The following is a 27,704-nucleotide window of genomic DNA, read 5'->3' as shown; positions in this document are numbered from 1 at the left end:
AACAAGTGCAGAAGGATGAGTCAGATTGCCCTGTCATTGCTTTCTGAAAAGCTGACAGCATACTGCTTTTATGTTTTAATCTTCCAAATTAAGTGCTGCAATAATTCATCTCGTTTAAGTATACTTCAAGTCAAAAGGCAAATTTTATCCCATTACTTTCTTTTTTTTTGTTTTCACCATGAACTCTGGCTTTGGTGGTAGGAAAGGGAGAAATTTCCAGTAGATGTCCAGGAGTCTTATTTAAGAAATAAGTTATAAGAAGGCCAGTGGATGGGTTTAACTGTGACAAAGGGTGATTTTGGAGAAAATCAGTAGTGGCCCACATTTAGTCAACATTTAGGACCTCAAGTAATGAATTTTCCATACTAATCTCAAATTTTTTTTAACTTATGGTCATTTTCTTGTGTCATTGTCATATTGGCCATGAAACTCCATTCATTCATTCATTCATTCATTCATTCATTTATTTTGAGAGACAGAGACAGTGGAGGGAGGGAGAGAGGGAAGAAACAGCCATATGTGAAACATTGACTGGTGGCCTCTTGCATGCCCCGAAGTGGGGAACTGGCCCGCAACTCAGGCATTTGCCCAGATTGGGAATGGAACCAACGACCTTTCGGTTCATAGGCCCACATCAGTCTACTGAGCCACACGAGCCGGGGCAAGGCCACGAGATTTCTAATAAAACACCTCCAAGACTCTCAAAGAAAGGTGTATGCACAGATGAAAACCCTGTTAGAACTACACTTGGATGCCTGGAATAAATTTATTTCAGCAAAGGGTTTGTACAATAGTCTACCTGGAGTCAGTCGTGTAACCGTCGAGCAGCTGGGACATAAAACCAGACGTCTGCAGCTGGCCAGAGGCCTTTGAAGGTCCGCAGCTGACCCCAGGACCCGACCCGCTGGGGTCTGAGAGGCGGAGCGTAGGCCGAGATCGCGCTCGGACCCGCGCGCTTTCCCGCGGCCCGAGCTCTCCCGGAGTGAGTCTTTGTTCAGTCAGGGCTTAGGCTGGGCAGGGCTACCTACTAATCCTGCAGGTGGATTCCGGGGCGGGAGGCAGATGGGGTACAAAGGTGACGTCCGTTGGTGAGAATCACCTATCGCAGGTGAAAGGGTGGCGGCTACAGGGAGTTCCTACGTGTTGCGCTCTCAAAGAAATAAAGACTTAGGAAAATACTAAGGAGGGGCCGATCGGTTTGTTTCGGACGCATCTGGAGCCCCACCCTCAGCTAGAGGAAAAGCCCCTTGTGTAAGAAGCGGAGGCTTCAGAAACGGAGAAGAAAGGCGTCTCTTCCCGCGCACCGCCTCTCAGTCCTGCTGCGCGGCTGGCCCAGCCTGCGCCCCGGCCGCGGCCTTTGGCCTCGCGGATCCCTCCCACTCCGGCCCCCGTGTGTCTTGGCTCGCGACCTGCCCCGAGTCTTCCCATGGCGGCCACCCCAGCCAGGCGCTCCCTGAGCTCAGCCCTCTGCTGGCAGCTCCTGCTGACCCTCACGGTGAGTGGCTGCTCGGGCCACCGGCTCCCTAGAGGGGGCTCCAATCCATTGGGCGTCAAGGGGGACACTTAGAGCAGGGGTGGTGGGCAAAACAGAGTTAGTGGGCTTTGGGCTCACTAACTAAACTCACTAAGAAGTGGATTTGGTTGCGGTGGGGGAAGGCACACAGAAAGAGGATGGTGCCCTGGGTGCCGCGAACCCGAAGGGAAAGGGAAAAGTGTGTGCAGTAGATATAATCATCTCAGGCAAGTAGAGACGGAGGCAGGAGCGGCAAACGCCCATCCGGAAGCGTAGCCTCTGGGTACGAGCATGAAGCACAGAGCGCTAGCGCTGCACCTCTGCGCCCCGGGCTCTTTCCTGGAAAGGTTCTGTAGCTTCTGCCTCCACGAGGGTTCAAGACCACTGAAGCCGGGACCCTCTGCGCGGGCGCGACGTAAAGCGCGGTCTTTGGGTGAAAGAAAAAACTACGCGCTTTTAGGGGGGGGGATCGTGGGTTTGTGTGTGTGTGTGGGGGCTCTAAGTGGGCGTTTGTAGATTACTTTTCTTTATTTTTGTCACCATGTGTGGTTACCTTCCGCTTAATTTTGGAGAAAATGATCATCCAGATCTGTTGTATCCAGAGGCATCTAGATTTTTCTGTCCCCCTGCCCTTCTTCCCACTTTAAAAAACACAATAGCGAAGACCCTACCCACCCACAGCTGGGAGCGGAAGGGGGTGACCTAATTTGGGGCTGGACAACCCTCCCCCACCCTCCCTAGCAGGAATCTCCTGTGGGGACCGGAAGGCGCAGAATCCAGTGCGAGGGAGCAGCCCATGGGAAAGTTTGGGACCGGACTTCCTGGGTCTCCTGAAAGGAGAAACGTTAATTAGACCGGACGCGAGAAAGTGCTCAGGTAGCTCAGGTGTCTTTTGACGTTGAGACTCCAGTCAAACCGGAAGGACAAAGGGACAGCCTGGCGGATAGAGAGTGGGAAGATTCCTTCTGGCATTGGGGGACTGGGCTGGGGGGGGTTGGGGTTGGGGTTGGGGTTGAAGTATTGGGATTATTTGCCTTTCTCTATCGCTCTCATTGGAAAGCGAATTCCTTAAATTTTTAAATAATGAAATTGTAGTTACGATTATTAGAAGGTCTTTAGAACTCTGTGGACTCCAAACCCTTAACAAAATGCCTGGGGCACGTTAATAACACAGGAAAGGCCACATGCACAGCTGTTAACATTTTGCAGTTGAGGAAACCAAGAATGAAATACCAGTCACAAAATATGTAGTCGGTAGCAAAAGAATAAATTTTGGTTAGATTCCTAATAGAGGTGCCACCTCTATTTACACCACTGGCCGTCGTTCTTTGATGGAGAAGGGGTGATTAGTCACAGGCAGTAAATAGAATTGCTTTGTATGTACTTACATAGAACTTTCTGCATTTGTCTCAGATCCTCTTTAGAAGAAAGTGGTTCTAAGTGAATAAATACATTTTATAATACCCATTGCGTGGCCTTCCTTAGCTTCAAAGCAGGACAGATCAGAAGTGGGATGGAGACAGGAGGGGCACAGGCTCTGGTTGCACCCCTCATTCTGCTACATTCAAACTGGAAGGAAGGCCTAGTGTTCTGGTGATGGATCTTGGATGGATCTCTACACAGGCCTGCTGGCCTCAGCTGGTGGTTGTGGTTGTGAGTCTCAAGTGGGATAGATGCATATAGAGTATTTGAATAGAAGATGTTATTAAATGAGCATGACTTTGGGGGGCACCCTTTACGTTTCATGCTCCAGATACACCCAAGGAATCCTTCACCATTCCACAAATCAGCTTATCCCCACTTCCTGATATTGCCTTGCCTGAGAGGTGTCTTAACCACTTGAACTTTAGCTTTGTCTAAACGCCAATGAAGCTTTTCTCTCTCAGACAATCAGACAACTTTATTGCTAAATCCAAATCAAGTTTTATACACTTCCACCTAGTACATTGTGCCTTTATTCTTGAAATTCACTTCTCTTTTCTTTTCTTTTGATATTCCTGACCACTCAGAACCAGACTTCCTATTCTAGGTCTTGTACCTAAAATGCCATGCAGGTGTAAATTTATTTTGCACAATTGGCCTTTATATCTCTGTTCCTACTATGATGTGTGATACAACATTTTTCTTTCCAGTGTTACTTTTCTTCTAGTGTCCTGTATTTCAATAAATGACACCGAGACACACCTTGTTCCCCAAGTAAAAAGTCTGGAAACTCTTTGGTTTTCCTTCTTCACTGTTCCCCTCCCTTAATCCATCATTCAGTCCCATTAAATCTGCATTCAGAAATAGCTCATGAATATCTTTACTGCTATCCATCACCTCTGCTATCCCTCTTTGCTGTTATAAATAATGCCTCAATGAATCAGCCTGTATATACGTTATTTCATGTATGGGCAGGTGTCACAATAGAGTAGATTACCAGAAATGAGATTGCCAGATGAAAGTTTAAATGACTCTTTAAATTTGGTAGCTAGCATGCACTCTCTCTTCCCTCCATAAAGGTTGTATATGGCTAGGTAGAAAGCTACTTTATGATAGATGTCATAACACTTCGTTGAGGAGGGACATACACAATACTGTACCACGTGTAGTACTTGATCTAGGCAGTCATTTGGGAAAAGATAAAGGTGAATCCATACCTCATGCAGAACACAGAAAATTCCTAACAGATGAAAGATTTAAATATAACATATGCTGCCATATAGAAAAACAGAACAAAAAATGATCAATTTCTATTTAAGTTTGGAGTTAAGGCCTATTTATGACTCAGATTTCAAAAGCCATTCATTAAAATTGAGAAAATTAATTGTAATAGAACACACCCAACACTTGTCCCTGGCCAAAACTTATACCAAATGAAACAAAAACATCAGAAGCAAAGTCAAAGGTAACTAACAAAGTGAAAAAACATTTTCAGATTATACTGTTAAAGGTTAATCTAATATACAAAGTGTTCTTCTAAATCAAGAAGTCTAACATGGACATGATATGAGAAATTCCTATAAATTAATGAAAAAGGCCCATAAAAGTATTCCAGCCTCATTCATAGTAAGAAATGATGAATTTAAAACTATATTGAAATGTCATTTCTTACTTGACAAATATCCAAAAATTTGACAGCATGCTGTGTAGCCAAGATTGTGAAGAAATGGAAATTCATAGAATGTTGGTGAATGTAACAAAAAGTTACTACCTTTACGGATGGTCTGCAGTTATAGCAAATGAAAATAGAAACTGTTTTACTTCTTCCTTTCCAATTTGTATGCATCTAGTTTCTTTCAGCTTTTCATGTATTAATATTTTATTATTTTTATTATTGAGACTTTGTACAATCCTTATGTGCTAGGGCTAATATCCTCTCATTGCTTTTCTTTTTCATAATTTTTTGTCTATTAGTAATTATTGATATTTTGTTATGACCTTTTATACCAACTTGCCTAGTTCCAGAAAAAATACTGTTGGGATTTTTATTAGGATCATAAAACTTATAACTTAATGAAATTGATATATTCATGGTGTCTACTTTCTTTTTCAAAATAAAGATAAATCTTTATAAAGTCTACTTTTGTGTTCTTCAGAAATATTTTCAGACTTTTTTCAAATAAGTTTTACATATTATATTTGCTTCTTGACATTCTGTTTTATTATTTTTGAAAATGATTTCTTCCATTATATTATTTAACTGCTTTTATTTACATGTATGAATACTAATGATTTTTATATTTTAATTGCTATTGCTGCTCCTTCACTGAAATTCTCTTACTGTTTTATAGTAATTTATTGGTTGATTTGCTGGGGTTTCCAAGTAAATAATCATGTCAAGTACAAATACAGATTTTTTACCTTTTTTTCCCAATTCATATGCTATCTAATATCTTCCTCTTGCCTAATAGACATTAATGTGATGTTAACTGTAAATATTGAGCTTGGAAAATTTGTCTTGTTTTTGAGTTTAGTGTGGCCACTACTTGTGCTTTCCCATTGATGTTGTGTGTATAATACAATATAAAAATTATATTGAATAAGTACTTATCGATTCCTATTTTGGGTCCTTTTTAAAAAAATCTGAGTGATTATTGAATTTGGTCAAATGTCTTTCAGCATCTTTAGTTTTGGTCACATGCCAAGAATTTATGTTAATTAGTGGCATGAGGTTTCTGGACCAAGCAAGTGATATGAATGTTGATCACAAATCCATGCGAGGGATTTATTTCCAGCTCACCCCCGCAATGAAGGCTTTGCATTTGGGTCCCGGATTAATGTGGGCAACTCTTGTCTTAGATTTTAGGCAGGCCTGTGCTTTGATTTCACTCTTTTCTGTGGAATCCAAAAGACCAGAGTAAAATTTTTTCAGATCAGATGTCATTTCTAGTTACCACTCTGTGTTCCTGCTTTATCCTCAGTTTTTGCCTAGCAAATCCTTACAGAAGAATGTATCCATTATTTTCAGTTTGGGCATGGGGCTTTGTCTGAATGACATAGCTGCCATTATTGGGAAGGAAAATCGTTCCCCAATTCATTCTCCATACTGGTCAGATTTACTGTATTCAAATGGAAAGCTTCTTATGTAATTTATCTGCTTAAAACAAATCATGGTCTTACTCTCTTTAGGAAATAAGAACCATATACGTTGTTAAAGCTATTCAGAATGTGTCCACACCTACTTCTCTGAATACATTTTAAACTTCCGTTCCTCCCATGCTATATGCATCATCTATTCCAGATTTTCATGTTCAGGTCTGTGTCATCTCTGCGCTTTGGCATAAGTTATTCCTCTCTTTAGAACATAAAAACTCTGCCTCTTCTTGACAGGGGTAACTTGTAGCCACTCTTCAGGTGACATTATCTGGCTCTTACAGGATGCTAATTGTCCCTGCTCTCCCTTAACACCTTGTACTTCCCTATCATTGACCCTACTTTACTGAAATTACAAATATGCCTTACTCTTGAACTGAGTGTTTTGTGAAGATCATGTTGTTACTTCTCTCTGTGTCTGACATGTAGTGATTCAGTAAATATTTGTTGAATACCTGAATGAATGGATATATAGGACACTGATCCAAAGTGTTGTCTTAATCCAGCATTTCTTGCCTTCTCCTCTGATGTTACCCTCCTCTGTTTTTCCCTTAGTCCAAGTAGCCATCCTCCCTCTCTTGGATTTCTCCTGTAGCTGATGCTGCTTCTCTTTGCACTCAGAATAAAGTCTGCACTCCTTAGTTTGGCCTTTCAGATCCTACGTGATGTGCCTCTGATCGTCTCTTAACCATCTGTCACTTTGCACTCACTGTGCTCTACCGTGATGACCTCCATTTTGTTCGTCCAAGAGGCAGGTGAAGTCCCTGTCCAGAGCTTTTGTTTAGGTTTTTGTGCCACCTGGGAGACTCTTCTGTAGGTGAACCGGTTTTCCTCCTCATTTCATTCAAGCTTCTGGTCTTTTTGTCACTCTCTCTCCTTCCCTTATTTTTCTCACAATATTTATCTCTTTCATTATGTAACCTTCGTGCACTGATTTTTTGTCTCTCATTATAATGTTATTTCAATAAAGTCAAGGACTTTGCTTTGTTCATTGCTGTAGCCTTTGAGCAGTGCCTAGTACCTAGTAAGCAACCCATAAATGTTGGGTGAATGGATAAGTAGATGTTTGCTTTCAATCACCTTGAATCCCCAGTCACCTTACTCTACTCCTGTTCTCTCTACTGTGCAGCTAGTGACAACTCCTCTCATCTTTTAATTTCCAGTTCGGATACACTCTTTATTGTGTCCACCCCCAATTTCCAAGTGAAATATAATTCCTGCTTTACCTGATTCTTCATATGTAATTAAAATTAGATAATTAAAGACTCTTTAATGATTATTGGAAATAAAAGTTTTTATCCAAATTTTGCTGATTTTGATTTATTATTATGGACTTTGCAAATAATGATGTAAATGTTAGTTTTACCTATTTTGCATTTGGTCAAACTGTAGGAAAACAATTGTAAATCTTTCAGAAACATCCATTGTAAAATTTCAGAGAGAATGGGGTTCAATTCCAGTGTGTTTGAATATATAGTGTATTGGAATTGGTTCACTATAAATCACTAACTCACTTAAAATTTTTAAGTGAAATCTTTTGTAAAATGACCTTAACTCTCATTAATGAGAAGATGCACCTTCAAAATAAGTTTGTATTTTAAAGTTATGTGCTTGTTTCTGTGGAGTATTAAATAAATAGTTTCCAAATCAATCCATGGCAATGAGCTAATACTATTCTTTCTGAGGTTTTATTTAGCTATTACTGATTTGGTACTGTAATTCATTTAGGTGATCTACAATTAATTGAAATATTTTGGTGGTTCATTGAAATTTTTTGTTTCTCTTTTTTACTTACACATCTATGCTACCTTCCTAATAGTTTCAGTTCTGTCTTGCTCAGGTTGTTGGTTCCTCAGTATACCTAGTAAGGTTGTGAAATTACTATTAACCTTATTTTACAGAATAGAAGACAAAGCCCAATACACGAAGAAATTCTCTGTGCTTACATGTTCAGCAAAGGAGTGAGCCATGACTTAGTTTATTATTTTATTCTTCCCCTTGATAGAATTTTTTCTGATTTTTTTACTCTAGTGTATGTTTTTATGTTACTTTGTTAATTATATAAACTGATTTACAATTATACAGATTTGTAGTTTATATAAACTATATATACATTAAAAGTATCTTTTTTAATGCATAATATTGCATTGGTTTTTTTTAGATCTTAATATCTGCCTGTGATGCCTGCAAAAAAGTGACACTACATGTTCCCTCCAAGCTGGATGCTGAGAAATTTGTTGGTAGAGGTAAGAAACTGCCAAAATACATGAAATCCTAATTTGTAGGATCTTGTAAAAATAGTGTAACCTTTAGAAGGATAACTATATTGGAACTAAGAGTTAGAACTTGTACAGTACATTATCACATATAATGCATGTGGTGCCATTCCGAAGAAAGGAATATTTTTTAAATTGAAAAACATGACTATATGAAGTAGATAAAAAGGTTTAGCTTTAGTAAGAAAAAAATTAATATTTACATTAATGGAAGGATATCGTGTATGTTTTAACATGCTTCTATGAAATTGAGAAATAGTATTGAAATTATTTCTTAAGTTTAATGGTTTTATCTTTGGATTTTTGTCCTAAAACATTTTGATATCTTATTGACATTGACTCTCACATCTTATTTTTTTAATAATTAATTTTTTTACATAACTCAATTGTATTAGAAAAGATCAGACCAATGAGAACACAGAATATGACTACTTAATAATAGACATAAAGAGTTCAATAATGTTTTAATTCAATAACTGCCAATTTTAATCCTCTAGATGCTGTATAACTTCTTCAAATGTATTTGTGTTACTATCTAGTTAATTTTAATTAATAAAGAAAACCTTTTTGGTTTTGGCAAAAATATTTGAACAATGGAGCTTTTATTTTCAAATAAATGTCCCTTCTTTAATAGGATATAGTATACCTTATTAGAAGTGATGTATGTATTATTTGTGTTTAGCACAACTTAATTAACCATAGAGTTTCATATGTTCTTTAAAAATGAAAAATTTACAAGTGTCAGTGTAGCTAATTTTATGTTTTTGCCCCCCATGTGTATATTGCTGTTAAAACTCTATGTTGGTATGTTTTACCTTGCAAATGATTGCTGTGTGTATTTTTTACAGTTAACCTGAAGGAATGCTTTAAGTCTGCAAATCTAATTCATTCAAGTGATCCTGATTTCCAAATTTTAGAAGATGGTTCAGTCTATACAACAAAGGCTATTCTTTTGTCCTTAGAGAAGAGAAATTTTACCATATCACTTTTCAACACTGAGAACCAAGAGGAAAAGAAAATGTTGGTCATTTTAGAGCATCAAAAAGAGGTATACTGAACTACAGAATGAAGTACAGTATAATGAAGTATTTTCTTCAGGTGTAACTAACATTACCAGGGAAGATGTGGAGTCAGAAAGGATAGGGGATAATTTAGCTTGAAGATGAATGAAAACCATGTCACATTTAACATTGTTCAAAGGGAAGAGGATTCTACAACATAGAGTAATTAGAGTTTGTAATTCCTTTTCATTTTGGACATAAAAGGAGAAATTGAGAGATGCTATAGCATGAGAGTCTGAGATTAAACACAAAGGAGCATTTGTTGATCTTTATTGTAGAAGAGATTTTTAAAAACAAGTTTTGAAACTACCTCTGGAGGCCTCGCACTATCTTAGCATAATTTGTAGTCTTAGAAAGTAGATGACTACTTTAGGTTGAGGTTTGGACCTCATCCATGCTTATTACTTTGTGACACCCAAGGTCAAAATGACTTCTGGTCACCATTGGCCGTTACTCACTGTAGCAGTGGGAGAGTTGTCACCATGTTTCTCCCCTTGTTCTGACACACTCTGGTGGTTCCATGGCTCTTCCTAATCGTTGGCGAGTGGAAGATGCTTATGCTAAACTTAGAAGGGCACATAGTCTACTTATTTTCTTTGCATATCTCTCCTTCCATCTTTGGCATGGCGTTGTGGCAGGAGTAATTGTGCTTTTCAGTTTTGCTTCTAGGCTTCCAGTTTCATGTTTCTTACATGTGCCCGTGAAATTATCTTCTCAAGAGGATGACTGTGATAACAAGGCAGTTATCTCTTCATTCCCTTTTTGCAGTGTTGATGTTTAGTTTTATTTTCAAGCACTTCCAGGGTTTTACACCTTTCCAGCTGGTCCTCATGAGAGGAGGAAGGTGATCAACGTTCTAGTTTGAGAGTAAAACGGTTGTTGACTTTAGTATTTTTTCTTTTTTTCTAAATTGAGGTGCTAAAGCAAAGTGATTCCAAAGAAACAGTTCTGAGGCGTGCCAAGAGAAGATGGGCTCCAATCCCTTGCTCAATGATGGAGAATTATTTGGGTCCTTTTCCACTTTTTCTTGAACAGGTACAATTTACTCTTTTTTCACTGTGAAAGTCTATGGTTTTCATCTTTTAAAAAAAATTTAGACAATGCATATTTAAGAGATAGTGGTATATGAATATATAAATAAATGTGTATGCATATCATAGGCTATAATACATGGGTATAAATATGTATCTTTATACCTGCATATATTTTTTGCAGTTTCAGTGATGCAAAGGTCATTACTAAAACTGTAAAACCCATCTAACAACCTCAAACACATGGTTCCTTAATGAATTTTCATATCAACAAGAGTGTCACAGAGCCTGGGTATAGAAAACTCCCAAACACCTTCTGTAAAAAAAAAGACAATTGCTGATAAAATGCCAAATGCTGCCAAGTGGAAGATACATATGAGGTCTGTCCAGAAGATATCCAGCCATGTAATATGAAAAATAGAGACATTTATTCAAGAAGATACAAGATGTAAGAAATATTGTACACAGGCCAAGGACACCTCTGTCCCCTTCAAAGTAGATACCTTGGGACCTCACAAGGTTCTCCCAGTCTCCAATAGCCACCCCATCATATTTCCCTGAATCTCATTGACAGTCTGAAATGTGTTCTCTTTCAAAGGTTATTTTAGTTACAGGAAAAGCCAGAAGTCACAGGGTGCCAAATCTGAACTTAAGGGGTCAGAGTCACCTGGGCCATTTGATGTTTCACCATAACACTCTTCATAAGACATGATGCATGAATGGGTGTGTTGTCATGATGAAGCTGCCCATCACCAGTTGCCCATAGCTGTGGCCTTCTGAATCATCTGAATAGTTTCTGTGGAGTAATGTTCAAGCTTAATGTAAAATTTGATGCAGATTCGTTGCTCTACTGGCTCACTAATTTTGAATGTGACAGGCCACATAGTACACATGTTTACTCAATAGCATCTACCACCTCCACTGACTAGTAGAGTAACATCATTATTGTTTACGCATATGCAATCCATCCACTCTCCTTGGCTGCCAGGTCACACAAACTGTCATTGTTACATTAACAATGGCTGGACTTTTTCTGGACAGACCTCATACAACTTTCTATTGCTTATCCCCAAGTCTACTGCTTAATTACACTGGATCCACATTTTCTCTCTCTTTTTTAACATTTTGTGGACACTTTGACAAATCTTTTTGCCTTCTTCCACTATCAGTAGCCACTACCATTCAGTCTGTGACTTGGGTTTCTTGAGTTCTTGAAATGATGAGAGAGAATCCTCTTTTACATTCCATCCAAAAATGTAATGCAGCTGAGAGAATAGCAGGTTAAAGTTGAGAAACAAATTGTTAGAAAATAATTGTGTTAATCATTCTGATAGTCAAGATCTTACCAAGAGGTTGAAAGCAACTTGGAAGAAAGTTGCTTTTGAATCAAGCACCAGAATACTATACTTGCAAGGATATTATGCCATTTATATTGTCATTATCCCCTGTCCCTCCCCATCCCAACCCATGCAAACTCACTTCCTGTAATAAAGAAGATGCTTACAAATAACAAAAGATAATTAAGAAAAAATTTTTCAAATTTTTGCCAAGTAAGCAGAACACTTTAAATGTAGTATTGCAAATATTTTATCATATAGGTGTGGCAAAAGTAGGTTTACAATTGTGAGTACGTGAAAGAGAATTTATTCTTGTATAATTATTTATTAATTATTATATTATTTATTTGTATTACAACTGTAAATCTACTTTTCCCTACCTCATATAAAATAACAATTCAGGTTTTGTTTTGTTTTTGTTTTTGTTTTTTAATGGCAACAGAATAATTTTTCATGCTCAGAATATTTTGTTTTCTAAGGCAGGAAAAGTGTTAGATGTTTGGTCCATATAGGTACCATTTAGCCTTTAAAGTATTCCTTAGTTATTCTGGCAAACTAAGATGCTATTACATTATTTTCTTCATGCCTTGCTCTTGAAATGTCTCAATTATAAGGTGTCCTTATTTTCTTGTTGCCTTTTATCCATACATAATCATAAATAAAGACAGCATTAGTTATTAGCAATGTGATTGTAAAAATATATAGATGAAAGTTTTGCTGAACTAAAAATTTGTCTCATGTCAATATCTACCTTCTAGATTGAATCTGATACAGCACAAAATTACACTATACACTATTCTATAAGAGGGCCTGGAGTTGACGAAGAACCCCTGGATTTATTTTATATAGAAAGGGACACTGGAAAACTGTATTGTAAACATAAGGTAGATCGTGAGCAGTACGACTCTTTTCAGGTAAAGTCTAAAGTTTATACATTATATTAGTAATTAATCAGCTTGACTTTTTTTCTCATTCTTAATTCATTTACCCTTTTCTGTTTTCTGAGTTTGTCATCTACACTTCTGATAGTGTGGCCTTGGCTTGAGGCAAAAAGAATTTCATAGATTCCATTAGAAATTTCTTGGTATTATAGTTTTACTCTATTTTTCCAAAGAAAAAAAAGTACTACTTCAAAAACAGTCATTTAGTTGACAAAAAAAGATCTGTGAATGGTGGAGAGAGATGAGAGGTAAGTGAAGTTTAGAATTAACTTTCCCTTTGCAATGGGAGAAAATTCACTTCTGGTGAGCAAGTAAGGACTGTGGACAGTGCTTAACTGAGAAAAATTATTCAATTTTTTCTTTGTGTGGGGAGCTTCCCATGGTGAAATGAGTTAGTAATGTAAGAATTTAACCTAATGTACTGATTTTTCCAACAAAGATTGGTCTTTTAGCTTAGTTCAATTTTAATTATTTTCTATCTGTTTTGGATTAGTTAATTATTCATCAGTAGACCAAATTAACTGAACAGGCATGCAGACTTTGAATTAAATATTTAGGATTGGAATTGCACAAGGTGACCCTCTAAGGACCTGTGTTTTGTTATTTCTGTGGTAGTTGTTCTGAGGAAAACTGGAATTGAAATTTATATTATAAAATCAAAAGAAATAAATTGTATTTCACACATAATTTGCAGCCATTCATTAGTTTTATTTCTGATTTCCCTTTTTTAAATCAAAAGATTGTATGAAGACAGTTATCTAAATATAACTATCAGTGTACCTAAAGTCATAATTAGTATTAGAAAGTAAGACAATATCTCAGATAACCTACACATGGGAAATTTGGAATCTGAAGAATCCAAAGTTAAAAAAAGAAAATTGTATTTAAAATTCATGTACCTAAAACTTTCAAACAAAACAAAATACAATAATCCTTAAGACTGGTTTTAGAAAAAGAAATAAACATTACATTCTTGAACAACAATACAGCAATAGTGAGGGAAACAAAATTATCTGCTATTATAATAGACAAATTTAAACATAAAATGTTATACTACTCCATGAAATTAGCCACCTTTTGTGGCATTAATGTAGGCTCACCTCCAAATTCAGTAACAAGGGGGAATCCTCACATTGCAATACTAAACAGTCTGTAACTTAACGCCAACACTAGTTTGAATCATATTTTGATAGGTTATTTTAGCTCTTCTTATTTTACCCTCTTCACAGTTAGTTGCCTTGGCAACAACTCCAGATGGATATGATACAGAACGCCCACTTCTCCTAATAATCAAAGTTGAGGATGAAAATGATAATCACCCAATTTTTACAGAAACAACTTATATTTTTACAATTGCTGAACATAGCAGAGTTGGTGAGTACCCACTTTAGCAATGTGTGGCAACTGGGTGTTTCCCTTCAGTAGTTCAGTTTTTCTATGAAATTGGGAGGCAGCATATCCTGCTGGTAAGGGGAAGGGGTTTACACATCAGGCTGTTCTGGGGGGAATTTTACTCTCCCTTCTGCTAGCAAGCGGTGTGATGTGGCCTTGGGCAATTTTTAAAATTTTGACAATCTGTAACATGGGGAATCAATATACAAGTTTGTCATGAAAATTAAATGATATATCATACACATGGAATGCCAACCACAGGGCCTGCAAAGTAGGAGTTATCCAATAAATGTTACTTTGCTGTCCTGTTCAAGATAAATACTTTTAGGGGAACATACTCTAAAAAGGAGTAAGCCTTTGAGCAACTGAAGTCTTAGCCTTTAAGAGAACTAATGATGTTCTGTAGTGATTAAATGATTGACAATAATACTCTGGGCATAATCAATCACAAATGTTGTTGAGAACACTACAAATGTTTTCTCATCTTGTGAGAATGGATCATTTTAGCTGGAAGACAGAATGTAGTTTTTTAGTTTCCCTCTAGAAATATTTAACTAAACCAAAAATTTTCAAAGAAAATATACCCATATGTTTAATTTAAGTACAAGCCTGCAAATAGAAAAAAGTTAGAGAACAATTAGAACTCTTTAGTAGAAATAAAAAGACCATGAAGGGATATTATCAACATTTATAAAATTATACATTAAACACAGTAAATACAGATATGGTCATCAAATTCCAGAATGTCAGGTTGCTGGTAAGTGGTGATGGAAGGAGACTTGACTTGGCCTGGTGAGCACACAATACAGTGTACAGATCTGTTGTAGAATTGTGTACCTGAAACTTGTATAATTTTGTTAACCAGCATCTCCCCAAAAATTTAATATAAAAGAAAAAATATATAAAAATATTAGGCTGCTGAGATATTTAAAAGGAAGGGATACTTTATATAGAAATCCACAAACTGCCTGGCTGGTGTAGCTCAGTGGATTGAGTGCGGGCTGCAAACCAAAGGGTTGCCAGTTTGATTCTCAGTCAGGGCACATGCCAGGTTTGCAGGCCAGGTCCCCAGTGGGGTTCACGTGAGAGGCAACCACACATTGCTGTTTCTCTCCCTCTCTTTCTCCTTCCCTTCCCCTCTGTCTAAAAACAAATAAATAAAATCTTTAAAAAAAAGAAATCCACAAACTATTATTGTACCATTATATTATTATTAAAAAAACTACCATTACTCTGATATATAAGTGTTCCAAAACATTTTCAAAGTAGACAGAAAGGAGTGATATGAAGGGAAAGTCGAAAACGTAAAAGTTTTGGAAATTAAAGAGGATGTTTCAACACGTAGGCTCCACCGTGGGACAGGTGTCTGCAGTTGACAAAGATGAGCCTGGCACACTCCACACGCTCCTGAAGTACTCCATCCTCCAGCAGCTGCCAGCATCGCCCAGCCTGTTTTTCATGCATCCATCTACAGGTGTGATTACCACCACATCATCTCAGCTGGACAGAGAGGTAACATCAGTATTAACCAAGAATGTGTTTGCCACATTATTATTTAATGGTACCTGGATATGTCTGTGGATCACCTGTGAATGTGTTTTTGAAAAGTATGTTGTGAATCTACTTTTAGAAAAAGGGTCATTTTAAGTATGTTAATGGGGGGTCCTTACCTTTGCAGTGCACTAATATTGAAACTCTAATTCATTCTCTTCTGAACTATGTTTTATAAAATTGAATTCCCCAATATAAACATTTGTAGTATTAAAAACAAATATCAAATATAAAAAGGGAAACTTTTGGAAATATGTAGAAATTTGTTATCTACAGATAAAAGTGATGAGAGTGCTTCTTTTTCTGTCTGCATTACATCTTCCTCAGTAGGTTCTTTTGCATTCTTCCCCTTGCACAGATTAAAAGAAAGATTATGTCTAATCTGGCATACCATTCTCAGTGGGCTGCTAGAAATATTTATTTGGATGTTTCAGAGGTACCTAAAATGCAATACATCTAAAACTGAACTTTTCTTTCTTTCTAAGCATGCTCTCCTTCCCATCTTTTCTAGTAAAAATGACATTAATACATTCTTTTCCTATTAGTAATTTTATATTACGTCCTTGAATTCATGTTCTCCAAAGTGTGTTTGATATCTCCCCATATGCCTAGATCAACTCACTTTCTACAGCATGTTGATATTACCTTCAAGATTATTCCACTTTTATGTTCTGTCCATTTCTGCTGCAACTGTTACACTACAGTAGTTTATTAACTTGGTTATTCAACTGTTGCCTCCTTCACCAAATGTGTATTCAGCTGAATTCTTAGAGCAGTTTAGCTGTCCTGCTTACTTCATTTATAATTCTTAATCTTAAAATATAGTATAATAGGTTTCTTTGATTCCTAAAACTTCATATCAGATTCATTTCCTCTTGTTCTCTTTATCCCTCATGGAATAGAGCAATGGTCTTCAAACTTTCTGATCTCAAAATCCCTTTACAATCTTAAGTATTTTTGAAGATTCTGAAGACATTTCATTTAGATGCATTATATTTATCAGTATTTACCCATTAGTATTTAAAACTAATGAAAATTTAAAATATGTATTGAATTATCCACTTAAAATAATAATGGATATATTACATGTTAACCTAAGTACTTTTTATACAAAAAACAATTATATTTCCCCAAATAATAAATAATTCAGTGAGAACAGTGGCATTATTATGCAATTTTTCAAACTCTTTAATGCCTAGTTTTATGTAAGATAGATGGATTCTCATATCTCCTGCAGTGGCTCTGTTATAAAAGGCAGAATTACCTTATGTACATTAAAAAACCCCAACAGATACAAAGTTAGCAAAGAGTAGAGTATTAAATATTTTAATAGTAGTTTCAGGTCTTTGTGGATATCCATCTTTGAAACTATACCGAAACTTGACAACTGGTAGTTTCATAAATGTTTTTTGCAAAGTGCATTCTGAAGTCTTATCAATGAACTTTCATACATTGTTACGTTAAAACACATTGGTCTACCTCTGCTGTGTGGATTGTTCACCAATGTGTAATTTTATAACATTATACATTTGTCATATAGGTTCACTAAGTTATACAGAATATATTTCATTGAACAATGTTGAAAAATCAACTCTTCACTTCCATTAATATCACAATGGTAGATAAAAATATTCTAGAATTCTCATTTGTGTTTAAACACTTTAATTTATCATTATTAATAAGTAGTTTTGTCTCCTTAAAGTATCATTCACATTATACTTGACAGAATATAGTTTTTCAAATTTACCAATCAGAAAAACCAGATGCCTTTCATATAGAGATGTATTTTATTTAAAAGTAAAACAACAGCAGTTAGTTCAGCTCATCAAGCAAACAATCATGCAAGTACTTTTCCTTAAGAGAAACACCAGACCATGCTATTCAGCAGAGGTGCACTGTGCACCCCTCCCATATCTTCACATAGACTATGACATAGGGGGCAAACACAAGGCCCGCTGGCCGAATCCGGCCCTCCACCTTGTTTTATCTGGCCTGGGGCTTTGTTTCTGCCCTATGGCAGTGCCAAGCTCTCACTTAACGGTTAAGGAGTAGTTCTATTTATACAGTCCTAAAATTTACATTTGGCCTTTTGAAGGCAACTGTGAATCTGATGTGGCCCCCAGTGAAAATGAGTTTGACACTCCTGACTATGGGTTAAAATGTAATAAAATTAATCATTTTTTACTACATCCCCAAAGAAATTTCCAAGTGAAATTGACTTTTATTTATCTTAGTACTTACAAATTCATTTATTTTTATTATGTGTGCCAGTGAAGAATACAGTATCATTTGCTGGATAAATGAATGAGTTAGTGTTAGAGCCCTACACCTTATGCAGATTCTTCATGGAATTTACATGTGCAGCTAAAGCCAATTATAAACCAATTCTTCTTTTTATCGTTGTCTTGAATGGATCTTTCTGACAGAATCAGCTAAAAGCTAATGAAGGAGCCTTGGAGGACTTTTCCCCGAGAGCACTCTGGAGTCCCTTTTAGACTCCAGGATTCCAGTTTTCGTCTGCTATCTTCAATCCTTTGAGCCCTTTAAACATCAGAATTTTTCTTCCATTGGAGGACATCACAAGTTAATATTTAGGCCCTCAAAACTTCATTTCTTTATTTTATTAACCTTTTGGTTATGTCCAATGTCTTAATTCTCTACAAATAAAACATGTATTTCCTCCTGAAAGTATACTACCAAGCAGTTTTTAGAATTTTTAATTGCAATGAAGCTATTAGTTTTCAAGTCAACATATGTGATTGGTTATGAGAGAAAAGTAAGTCAGAAAATATTGTGTATAAAAAGCATAGGGATTGAGAAAAATTTTAGTTTTTAAGAAATGTGTAAAGACCAGAATGTTTAAGAGGTGATGGAATTAAGGGAAGAAGGTGGCTATATAAGAGAATGAAATTGGATAGTTTTTCACATATTATTTTATCTTATCAAAAGAGAGAAACTATGTAGGAAATATATTATTATTGTTGATTTACAGAAGAGGAAACCTATATAAGGAGAATTTTCCAACTGCCCAAGATTACATTTATTATTTTGGGAGTTGGGAATAGGACCCAAGTTTTCTCATGTTTATCTAGAGGCATTGATCAGTGTTCATAATCATTCGACATCTCAATTACTTATGATAAATAAAACCATTATGGGGAGAAGCACATTTTTTAAAACTGGTGATAAGACTTCTGCAATCTCTGATGAATGAAGTCTTAAGAACCAGATTCTATTTCCACTGGGGGCAAAAATGACATAACCTAGTCCCTTGTTTTCATGCTATTATAAGGATCTTTTATCAATGTAAACATTTAAAATCTATCTTTTTTACAGAATGATATTTACCTTATTGCTTTCTTACAAGGCTGGTATAAAAGTCACTGCTATGTATTTTTGAACGTGAAAACATGCTTTGGATAGGAGATGAAGATTTTGATTAATTACTAGGCAATTTTAAATGTACCCAGTCTGTATCTTTTCTTTCTGTTGAGTAAAGCTAAAACCAATGGATTGATTCCATAACCTATGAGTAGTACTTTAAATTTGAGAAACTGCACTATTTTAATAAATTATGGAAAATTATTAGTGTGAGGAAATTATTCTTACCAGTACATGAAAGCTATGAAATTTAATAGTGTACCTCTGAAATTTTTAATGCAAGGAAAATTGTGGAGTATAAAATTTCATTTATAATGTTACTTTCACTCAATAATTAAATTCCTACTTTCTTTGCAGGTAATTGATAAATACCAATTACAAATAAAGGTACAAGACATGAATGGTCAACCTTTTGGATTGTACACAACTGCAACTTGCATCATTCAAATTGAAGATGTGAATGACAACTTGCCAACCTTTACTCGTACTTCTGTAAGTACGTGATATTAATAAAAAGAAAAATGTGCAACCCAGTGTTAATTGCTAAATATGCATGGCTCTGTCCATGTCATGCAATTTCAAATAAAGTATCCCCTGGACAGAAGTTTGGAGTGAGGGTTTAAAATCATGTAAACATAATACTTTGGAAATTAGAAGAAGCAGGCTTACTTCACATGGTGTTCTATTTTTATGAGTTACTAATTAAACTTTTTAATTTTGTTTTTATTATTTTAGTACGTGACATCAGTAGAAGAAAATAAAGTTGATGTGGAAATCTTACGTGTTAGTGTTGAGGATAAGGATTTATTTAATACTTCTAATTGGAGAGCTAATTATACCATTTTAAAAGGCAATGAAAATGGAAATTTTAAAATTGTAACAGATCCCAAAACCAATGAAGGAGTTCTCTATGTGGTTAAGGTAAGAATAAATTAGTAAATTAGTTGTTTGTATTTCATAATATCATAAATTAGCATACTGCAGTTAATGAAAAGAAAGGAATTTTGGTAAATGTAGGAATAAAATATATAGATAGATAGATAAATGTAAATGCTATGTTCTTCATGTATAATAGGATGTATATTCATTTTAGGAAATTTTTTATTTAAATTGAGGTATAACTGACATAACATTATATTAATTTATGTTAATTTCAGGTGTATGACATAATTTGATACTTGTATATATTGCAAAATGATCACCATGATAAAGTCCAGTTAATGTTTGTTCCCAAACATACAAAAATTTTTTCTTGTGATAAGAACTTTCAAGATCCACTCTTCTAGCTACTTTCAAACATGCAATATAGTATTATTAACTATAATCACGACACTGTATTATATTTCCATGATATATGTATTTTATAACTGAAAATTTGTACCTTTTGGACAATTGATTCAAAAGTCCCTAACTAGCACTTTAAATTTCAGAAACAACTATATCTTCATAAATTAACTAAAAATTACTAGCATGAGGAACCTTACATAAAGGCACAATTTAAAAACAATATTATATATATGTTCATGTAATGTGATAATAGCATTTATTTTGTAACTAATCTCTTAACAATTCAGAAACTAGTATGGCCATGATGCCAGCCGGTGGGTGTCGGACTTTCCTAGCCCATTCTTTCTGTATCTGGGTCAAGGAGCCTCCATTTCCTGATTTCCCAAATGATGAGTTAGTTACTCCTGGTCAAACCCATAGGGAGGCTGTTTGTAGATCTGTTCCTCTGTATTCGGTGTACATTATATCCTCAATTTCTTGGTTCAGAATGAGAAGCCTCTGCTGTTCAGACTTGTGAATACTCCTCAAACTTCTTTTTCATACTACTCTGTAAGCATCTCAGAACTCACTGCTAACGCAGGAGCCACAGTTAGCCCACAAAGTGATCTGAGCTTCTTTGGCTTCAGACAGAGTCCTAGGCTTATATCTGCTGCATGTTTAACTAGAACGTGAGTCAGCCCTGCGTCTGTGGCATTTCCCTTTTGTACATATTCACACGGAGTATGGATCAAAAATGATAAATGCGGTTTTCTCATGGTGATGAAGGTTAACTGCAGTCTGGGTTTCCTTCGTTCAGAACAGAAGAGAAATGTCTTTTAAGTCTTGTCTCTTTCTTCACCCACCCCCTGCCCTGCTCCTTGATATTCTAAGAAGGAAATTTATTTCTGTGAAGTCTAAGACCTGACACAATTCTGTCTACTAGGAAATGGTTTCACTCCCTCTCATTCCAACTACATAGCAGGCAAAATAAAAACCTTCCATTAAACTTGGTACTACCAGTTTTTAGAAGATAACTAGGATGGGAAAGAGAAAAAAAAGGAAAGTGTGATGTTCATTAGCTCTCTATTTTCTTGCCTCTTTTCTCTTAAAAATGTTTTATAAAATTTAACCCACATTTCCCAACGTAAACCAGGAACAAATAACTCTGTTCATCTCAGGAGGGTAGGATAAGCTGTCCCAAAATTAATGAAGTAGTAAATAACTGTTGGTTAGGGTATAGAGCTCCTAAAGTAATATCTCAAGTGTTAACTTTGAAGCATTTGCATTAAATATTTCCTGAAATTGTTATCAAGACCTGTGTTACTTATGTTAAATTCACAGTTGGGGAAAAGTTTCTTCGTTTTCTTGGTTTTGTTTTGTTTTGTTTTGTTGGCTTTACCGCATACTGAGTCAGTTGAAGGACTGCCGTCTTCCCACCACCACCTTGTTTCTGGGTATATGCTTAGTATTCTCATGACTATTCACTACTTAGCACTCACATATTCCCAAATTTAACTACTTAGATACACTAGTTAGCGTTCGTTGCCAAATGTTAAATGTCTTGAACTGATTCACAACACACTTGCTTTTGTAGCCACTGAATTATGAAGAAAGACAACAGCTGACCCTGCAAATTGGTGTTGTTAATGAAGCTCCATATTTTAGAGAAACTACTTCAAGATCAGCCATGAGCACAGCTACAGTTACTGTTAATGTAAAAGACCAGGATGAGGGCCCTGAGTGTACCCCTCCAATGCAAACTGTTCGAATTCAAGAAAGTGCACCCTTGGGAACAAAGAGCAATGGATATAAAGCATATGACCCAGAAACAAGAAGTAGCAATGGGATAAGGTATTTATAATTCAATTTAATTAGCTCTAAATTTAGCGTGTTTTTTAAATTTATATTTTATTTTGACACTAGGATTGTAATTAGGCTTCTGATACATTTTATTATTTTAATTCATTATTAACAGGTATAAGAAATTAAGTGATCCGAAAGGGTGGATCACTGTTGATGATTACACAGGATCAATCACAACTTTAAGAAGCTTGGATAGAGAGGCAGAGTCTATCAACAGTGGTATATATAATGTTACAATCCTTGCATCAGACAAAGGTAAGAACTTTATTTATAAACCAGCTACATACATCCTTAACTACATGTATCCTCAGCTGTTAAACCAACCACATACATTTTTAATTCAGCTGTATATATTCTCAAAATGTATTTCTCCCCAAATGACATACAAAGTAATTGAGAAGTTTGCTATAATTTATTAACTCATGCCTGCTTTTTAATAGCACTTTTAGCTTTAGATGTAATTATACAATAACTTAGTCATAGAAATACTTGAAGCCCTGGCTGGTGTAGCTCAGTGGATTGAGTGCGGGCTGCAAACCAAAGGGTTGCCAGTTTGATTCCCAGTCAGGGCACATGCCTGGGTTGAAGGCCAGGTCCCTAGTGGGGGCCATGTGAGAGGCAACCACACATGATGTTTCTCTTCCTCTCTTTCTCCTTCCCTTCCCCTTTCTCTAAAAATAAATTTAATTTTTTTAAAAAAGATATTAACATTTAATAAAAAAGAAATACTTGAAATTAATAACGTATAAAACAATCATTGAAAAATCAGAAAATCAGTAAAATTAGCTTCAATTCATCTAGTCATATCTCTTAAAATATTTACTTTAGGAGAAAATTTTATTATAGAGAGAACATCCTTATTGTCCCACAGTGCACTGCTAGAAAATAATTCTCCTTACAGGAAATTAATAGCATACTTGGGGGTTAGAATTCTGAGTAAGGACATTATATAAAAATAAGTCATAATCATGATTAATAATGTATTATAGAATTGGAAAAACAAATGGTACAAATCCATATATTCATATATATTGTAAAATCATGTTCTGTGGGTCCTACAAAATTGAGAGAAATATGAGCACAATAAATATGTGTAATTCATTTAGTGCATAAAGTAATTTTACTATAACATACATTTGAACTTTTTGTGCCTTTTTAAAATAAGTATGCTAAATATGATAATATAAATTATTACACAATAGCTTGCAAAATTAGTATTTAGAAGTGATATTGGACATTTTTTTGATATCCCAGTTGCTGCTAAATTAATGAGAAATGCCTCGTAATTTGTTGATTAAATTGATAAGGTTGTAATCATTAACAATTAACTTCAATCAATTAAAGACTGTTAAAGCCTCAGCTTCTCATGTGTCTTTGGTAAGGCATATTTTTTGGGTCAAATGCAAGTGTAAAGAAGAAAAATAGTATGAAACTTAAATCCATTATTTGTACATTTTGATAGCACTTGGCAAATGGTTAGTTAATAGTTGGCATAAAAATTACTGTCTGGTGTAAGAGCTTTTTTTCATTTCATTTTATTTTATTTATTTTATTTTTATTTTTATTTTTGACTTTAGAGAGGGGGATGGGTAGGAGAAGGAGAGGGAGAGACACACTGATTTGAGAGGAAAGCACTGACCTGCTTCCCTCTGTGTGTACTCCGACTGGGGCCTGAACCTGCAGCCCTGGCACGTGCCCTGTGCGGTTTGTGGGAAGACTCCCGACCAACTGAACCACACTGGCTGGTGCTGAAATTAGAGATTTTGAATACAGCTTTTTTTCTGCATTCTTTACTGTTGTGGAGGAGTTAAAATAATTGAGAGATCAAGTATTTTTATGGAATTTAGTCAAGAGGACCTGTTAATCATCATTGTGGTATAAAATACATGGGTGATAAGGCCTCTCCCATTTTTTTAAAAGAAAGCAGGGGGATAGGTAATTTTATGTTTTTATTCTATGAACTGAGATCACACAAAATACACTTTTTTGTTTCTTCCTGTTTTTTACCTTTTCCGAAAATCTATACTGGCTAATTTCATTTGGGCCTGTCACAGATGTGCACAGGTGACCAGGTGATCATGAACAAAGAGTTGGGCAAATCACACAAACTGAGTAAAGCAAAGCAAGTGAGCTTTATTAGGGACAGTACAGTTCTCAGAATATGGGAGTAGGCTGATCCCCTGAATGGAGAAAGGCCCCCTGTTGTTCGAAGGGTTATAATTTTCTAAGGCTTTTTACTTCCCTATTCTTAATGTACTTTCCATTGCGCTTGCATTAGGAGTTATATAATTTTTCTACAATGGCTCATGGGATTACCCATAGTTCTCCTTGATTCCCCACTGGTTGGGAGGGGGGCACTTAGAAACTGCAATGCTAATTTATTACAATCAAATTGTAATGATGCTAAGGTACACTGTAGATTGATCAGGATCAAAGTGCACAGGCCTGGCTGTGGTTTTAAGTGTTACTATGCTATTACAAGACTGTTTTCAGATTCAGGGCGTTGCAAAGTGTCAATGCCACCTACTGACTTTGATGTCAGCCTCCCAGGACTTCCTCATGTTTATTTTTCTACTGTTTCCAAGTCTCCTTCCTCAAGCCCAGTTACTTGTGGGGGGTAAAGTAACTGTTTCAGGGACTCAGGCTGTCTGGCCAAGCTCTCTTTAGCATATTTTGCATTTGCTGCAGATGCCTTTGGAACTTCCCCATTTCTAACTCTTTGCCTGGCTCAGGCCCTTCCTGCTACTTCTTAGTGAAAGGTGTTCTCTTCTCTGGAGCACTGGCCTTTAGCATGCTCACTTCCCACCCTCCTACTTCTCCAAAGCACTTGTTTCTTCCTCTTTTTAAACCTGTCTCTCACGGGTTTTATGTCTTTGCAACACATTCCTCTTTTCTATATGCCGTCTGCTTTTGCTAGCTTCTCCTCTCTGAAAGATAGTTACTAACTAAGGAGAGTTCAATCGGAGTTCAGTTTTGCTTTTTATCTTAGTTGCTTCTCAGTGTAAACTTTTGGCAGTTTCACCCAGGTATCTTTTCTGTATAGGTGACTTTTAGATTTCTATATTTGTTGTGTATTCCAAATTTGGGGAGGAATGTACTTTCAATTTTTTTAAGCATTATGTGCAAGGAGAGTTCCATGCACATAAATCACAGAACCATGGGGAATCCATTTCACATGACTACATTTGGAATTAGTACCCATATAGAATTATCTTAATACTAGAAGGTGAGCGTTGCATGCCTACACTCCAATGAATAAGAGAGTGTTATTTATTTCACTGACAGATGAAAAGTAGCTGTGAAACACTGATTAGATACCTAAAACCTTTGGTTTAAATGTTCTATAACAATACTAATTACAATGTGCAAGAGACTGTAGTTTAATGTGCAACTCTAAATATTTCATGAGAGGGAAATGGAAGCCTTTAGCACTGAAGCAGAAGGGCAAACACTGTAGGAACAGTACAATTAACCATTTTTGATTGGTAAGATCTTGTGTTTCAAATTTGTGTGTGGACCAACATGGAAAGAAATGTACAAGACATTCAGCAGTCCCAATTCTCAGTAAGAACAAGAAAGCACCACATGGCATGAGAATAAGAGAGGTTAGGTGAGATTATTGTGCCCTGATAGAAATGATGCCAGGTAGATAAAATAGCCATTCCCTCATCTTCCCTTTGTTATGTCTAGACTATAGGAGTGCATCCTGTGCTTTCCTACCTTTTCAAATTTCCTTGTGCATTTCAATATACCAGATATATCTTTGTTTGCACTGTTTTCTGTTTTCCTTTTAAAACTTAGTCAAAATTCATGTCTGTAACAGTGTCTATGTCAATTGTGGCTATTTAGTGAATTAACAACAAATCTCAAGAGCAGTTATTGTCTGTAAAACAATTTGAAAGTGATGATATTTTACTTTTAATGCTCCCTAAAGACATAACCTATGACTATTTGTCACTGTCATTTAACGTTTCAGGTGCCTAATGCATATTTTTAAAAAAATTTTAATGTGCAATTTTCTAGTGATAACTCAAAACATTAAAAATTGTATTTTTGTATTCAATTTGCTAGGTGGAAAAACATGTACTGGGACGCTGGGAATTATACTTGAAGATGTGAATGATAATGGCCCAGTAATACTGAAAAAGACAGTGGTAATCTGCAAAACCGTCATGTCCTCTGCGGAGCTTGTTGCTTTCGATTTCGATGACCCTGTAAATGGCCCACCCTTTAGCTTCAGTCTGGAGGGTGACTCTAATTCCAATGTATATACAATGTGGAGACTGACGAAAATTAATGGTATGTATTTCTAGTCATTACATTGTCCTTTTCAACATCAGGGCATCTAAAATCCTTTTTCCTTCTTTAATTTTTTAAATTAAATTTCATAGTGTAACATAATATAAATTTCAAGTGTACAAAGTGTGATTTTCTCCCATCATAATATATTTGACCCCCTCTACCCTGTTCATCCTCCACCAACCCTAACATACTTCTTGAGTATGTTCTTCTATACTAAATATTCTTCTTTAGTATGTTCTTCTATACACAGTATTCTTCTTTTTCACACTTGAAATAGAGGAATAACTCACTATGTGAGAACCACCAATGAAAAAAAGCAGAGTTCTCAGTTTTGGTGTGGGGGGATGTGGGTCTCTGATGCTAAGGATTCCCGTAGGAGTTACATGAATTCTTATTTTTGTTCTTGCTCCACATACATGCACCCTTATGGTGTATGTAATCATTTTCTGACTTGGGTAACTCCCATCTCCATAGATTCTTGGCATGCTAATGGCTCTATAATGGAGTCCCCATATATCAAAGTTCTGCTCTCCAGGAAGCAACTTCGAGACAGTGTTTCTAAGGCTGAGGGTTTATTAAAGAGTTTGCTTGGAATCAATGGCTGTGACAGGAAGGAAAGCAGGGTTGGGCCAAAAGAGGTCAAGCTGCAGCTCAGGCCAAAGAACAGTCTCAGTTGACCCAGTGGGGAGTGTGAGCTAATTGACTCTGCAAAGTGTCCCCAACTCCAGTCTCTTTAAATTCAACTTGCTCATTCTGTGGGTTGGGCTACCCTGAGAGGTGTGGCCTTTCACAGGAAGTTACAGTCTCTAAAGGTGCTAATCCTCTCCCAAGCAGCTGGGTGAGTAAGTCCTTAATTACAAGGGGATCTGGGTGTGTGTCACATTGTCCACTGCACTTTCTCCTCTCTCTGCTGCAGTGACTTCTGACCATTTCTTATCTGTTGTTTCCTACTTGAGACTCTCCCCTAACTTGGCTCTTAGTCTATATTTCTGACTTTAAGTACAATGATAGCTATGGTGAGAAGAATGGCAAAAGTAAAAGGGGCCTCTCTCCGTAACACCACTGCATCACTCCCTGCATCAGCTCTTAACCCCGTTCTCCGTCTCCTGGTCTGCCCATGGGCCACGATGTCCTGGTCTCCCTGTGCTCCAGCTTTCATGACTCAGGATCCAGTAAGCTAATGGAGTTTGTGTTTCAAATGCTCTGGAATAATTT

General features: G+C 36.3%; 1 protein-coding gene across 3 annotated transcripts in view; it reads left to right on the top strand.

Moving 5' to 3' along the window:
* The first annotated feature begins 1,090 nt into the window (after window positions 1-1,090).
* Window positions 1,091-27,704, top strand: part of LOC123826144 (desmocollin-2-like) — a 32,820-nt gene continuing 6,206 nt past the window's right edge. Inside the window, exons 1-13 of one of the 3 annotated variants that reach the window (XM_045850076.1) lie at window positions 1,791-1,860; window positions 7,990-8,049; window positions 8,250-8,334; window positions 9,213-9,412; window positions 10,341-10,460; window positions 12,552-12,707; window positions 13,964-14,108; window positions 15,472-15,638; window positions 19,416-19,550; window positions 19,794-19,979; window positions 21,919-22,175; window positions 22,300-22,442; window positions 26,259-26,486. In XM_045850076.1, coding sequence (XP_045706032.1) covers window positions 8,035-8,049; window positions 8,250-8,334; window positions 9,213-9,412; window positions 10,341-10,460; window positions 12,552-12,707; window positions 13,964-14,108; window positions 15,472-15,638; window positions 19,416-19,550; window positions 19,794-19,979; window positions 21,919-22,175; window positions 22,300-22,442; window positions 26,259-26,486 — 1,837 coding nt within the window. In that variant the 5' untranslated portion in view covers window positions 1,791-1,860; window positions 7,990-8,034. Of the gene's footprint in view, window positions 1,496-1,790; window positions 1,861-7,989; window positions 8,050-8,249; window positions 8,335-9,212; window positions 9,413-10,340; window positions 10,461-12,551; window positions 12,708-13,963; window positions 14,109-15,471; window positions 15,639-19,415; window positions 19,551-19,793; window positions 19,980-21,918; window positions 22,176-22,299; window positions 22,443-26,258; window positions 26,487-27,704 lie in introns of those variants that run through there. The other 2 variants (XM_045850077.1, XM_045850075.1) reach the window with 2 other exon arrangements.

This window comes from Phyllostomus hastatus, unplaced genomic scaffold (assembly GCF_019186645.2).
Source record: "Phyllostomus hastatus isolate PE091 unplaced genomic scaffold, TTU_PhHast_1.1 phas_contig_80, whole genome shotgun sequence".
NCBI classification, from domain to species: Eukaryota; Metazoa; Chordata; class Mammalia; order Chiroptera; family Phyllostomidae; genus Phyllostomus; species Phyllostomus hastatus.
The sequence above is the reverse complement of the archived record's forward strand: the minus strand, read 5'-3'. Positions and strand labels throughout refer to the sequence as shown.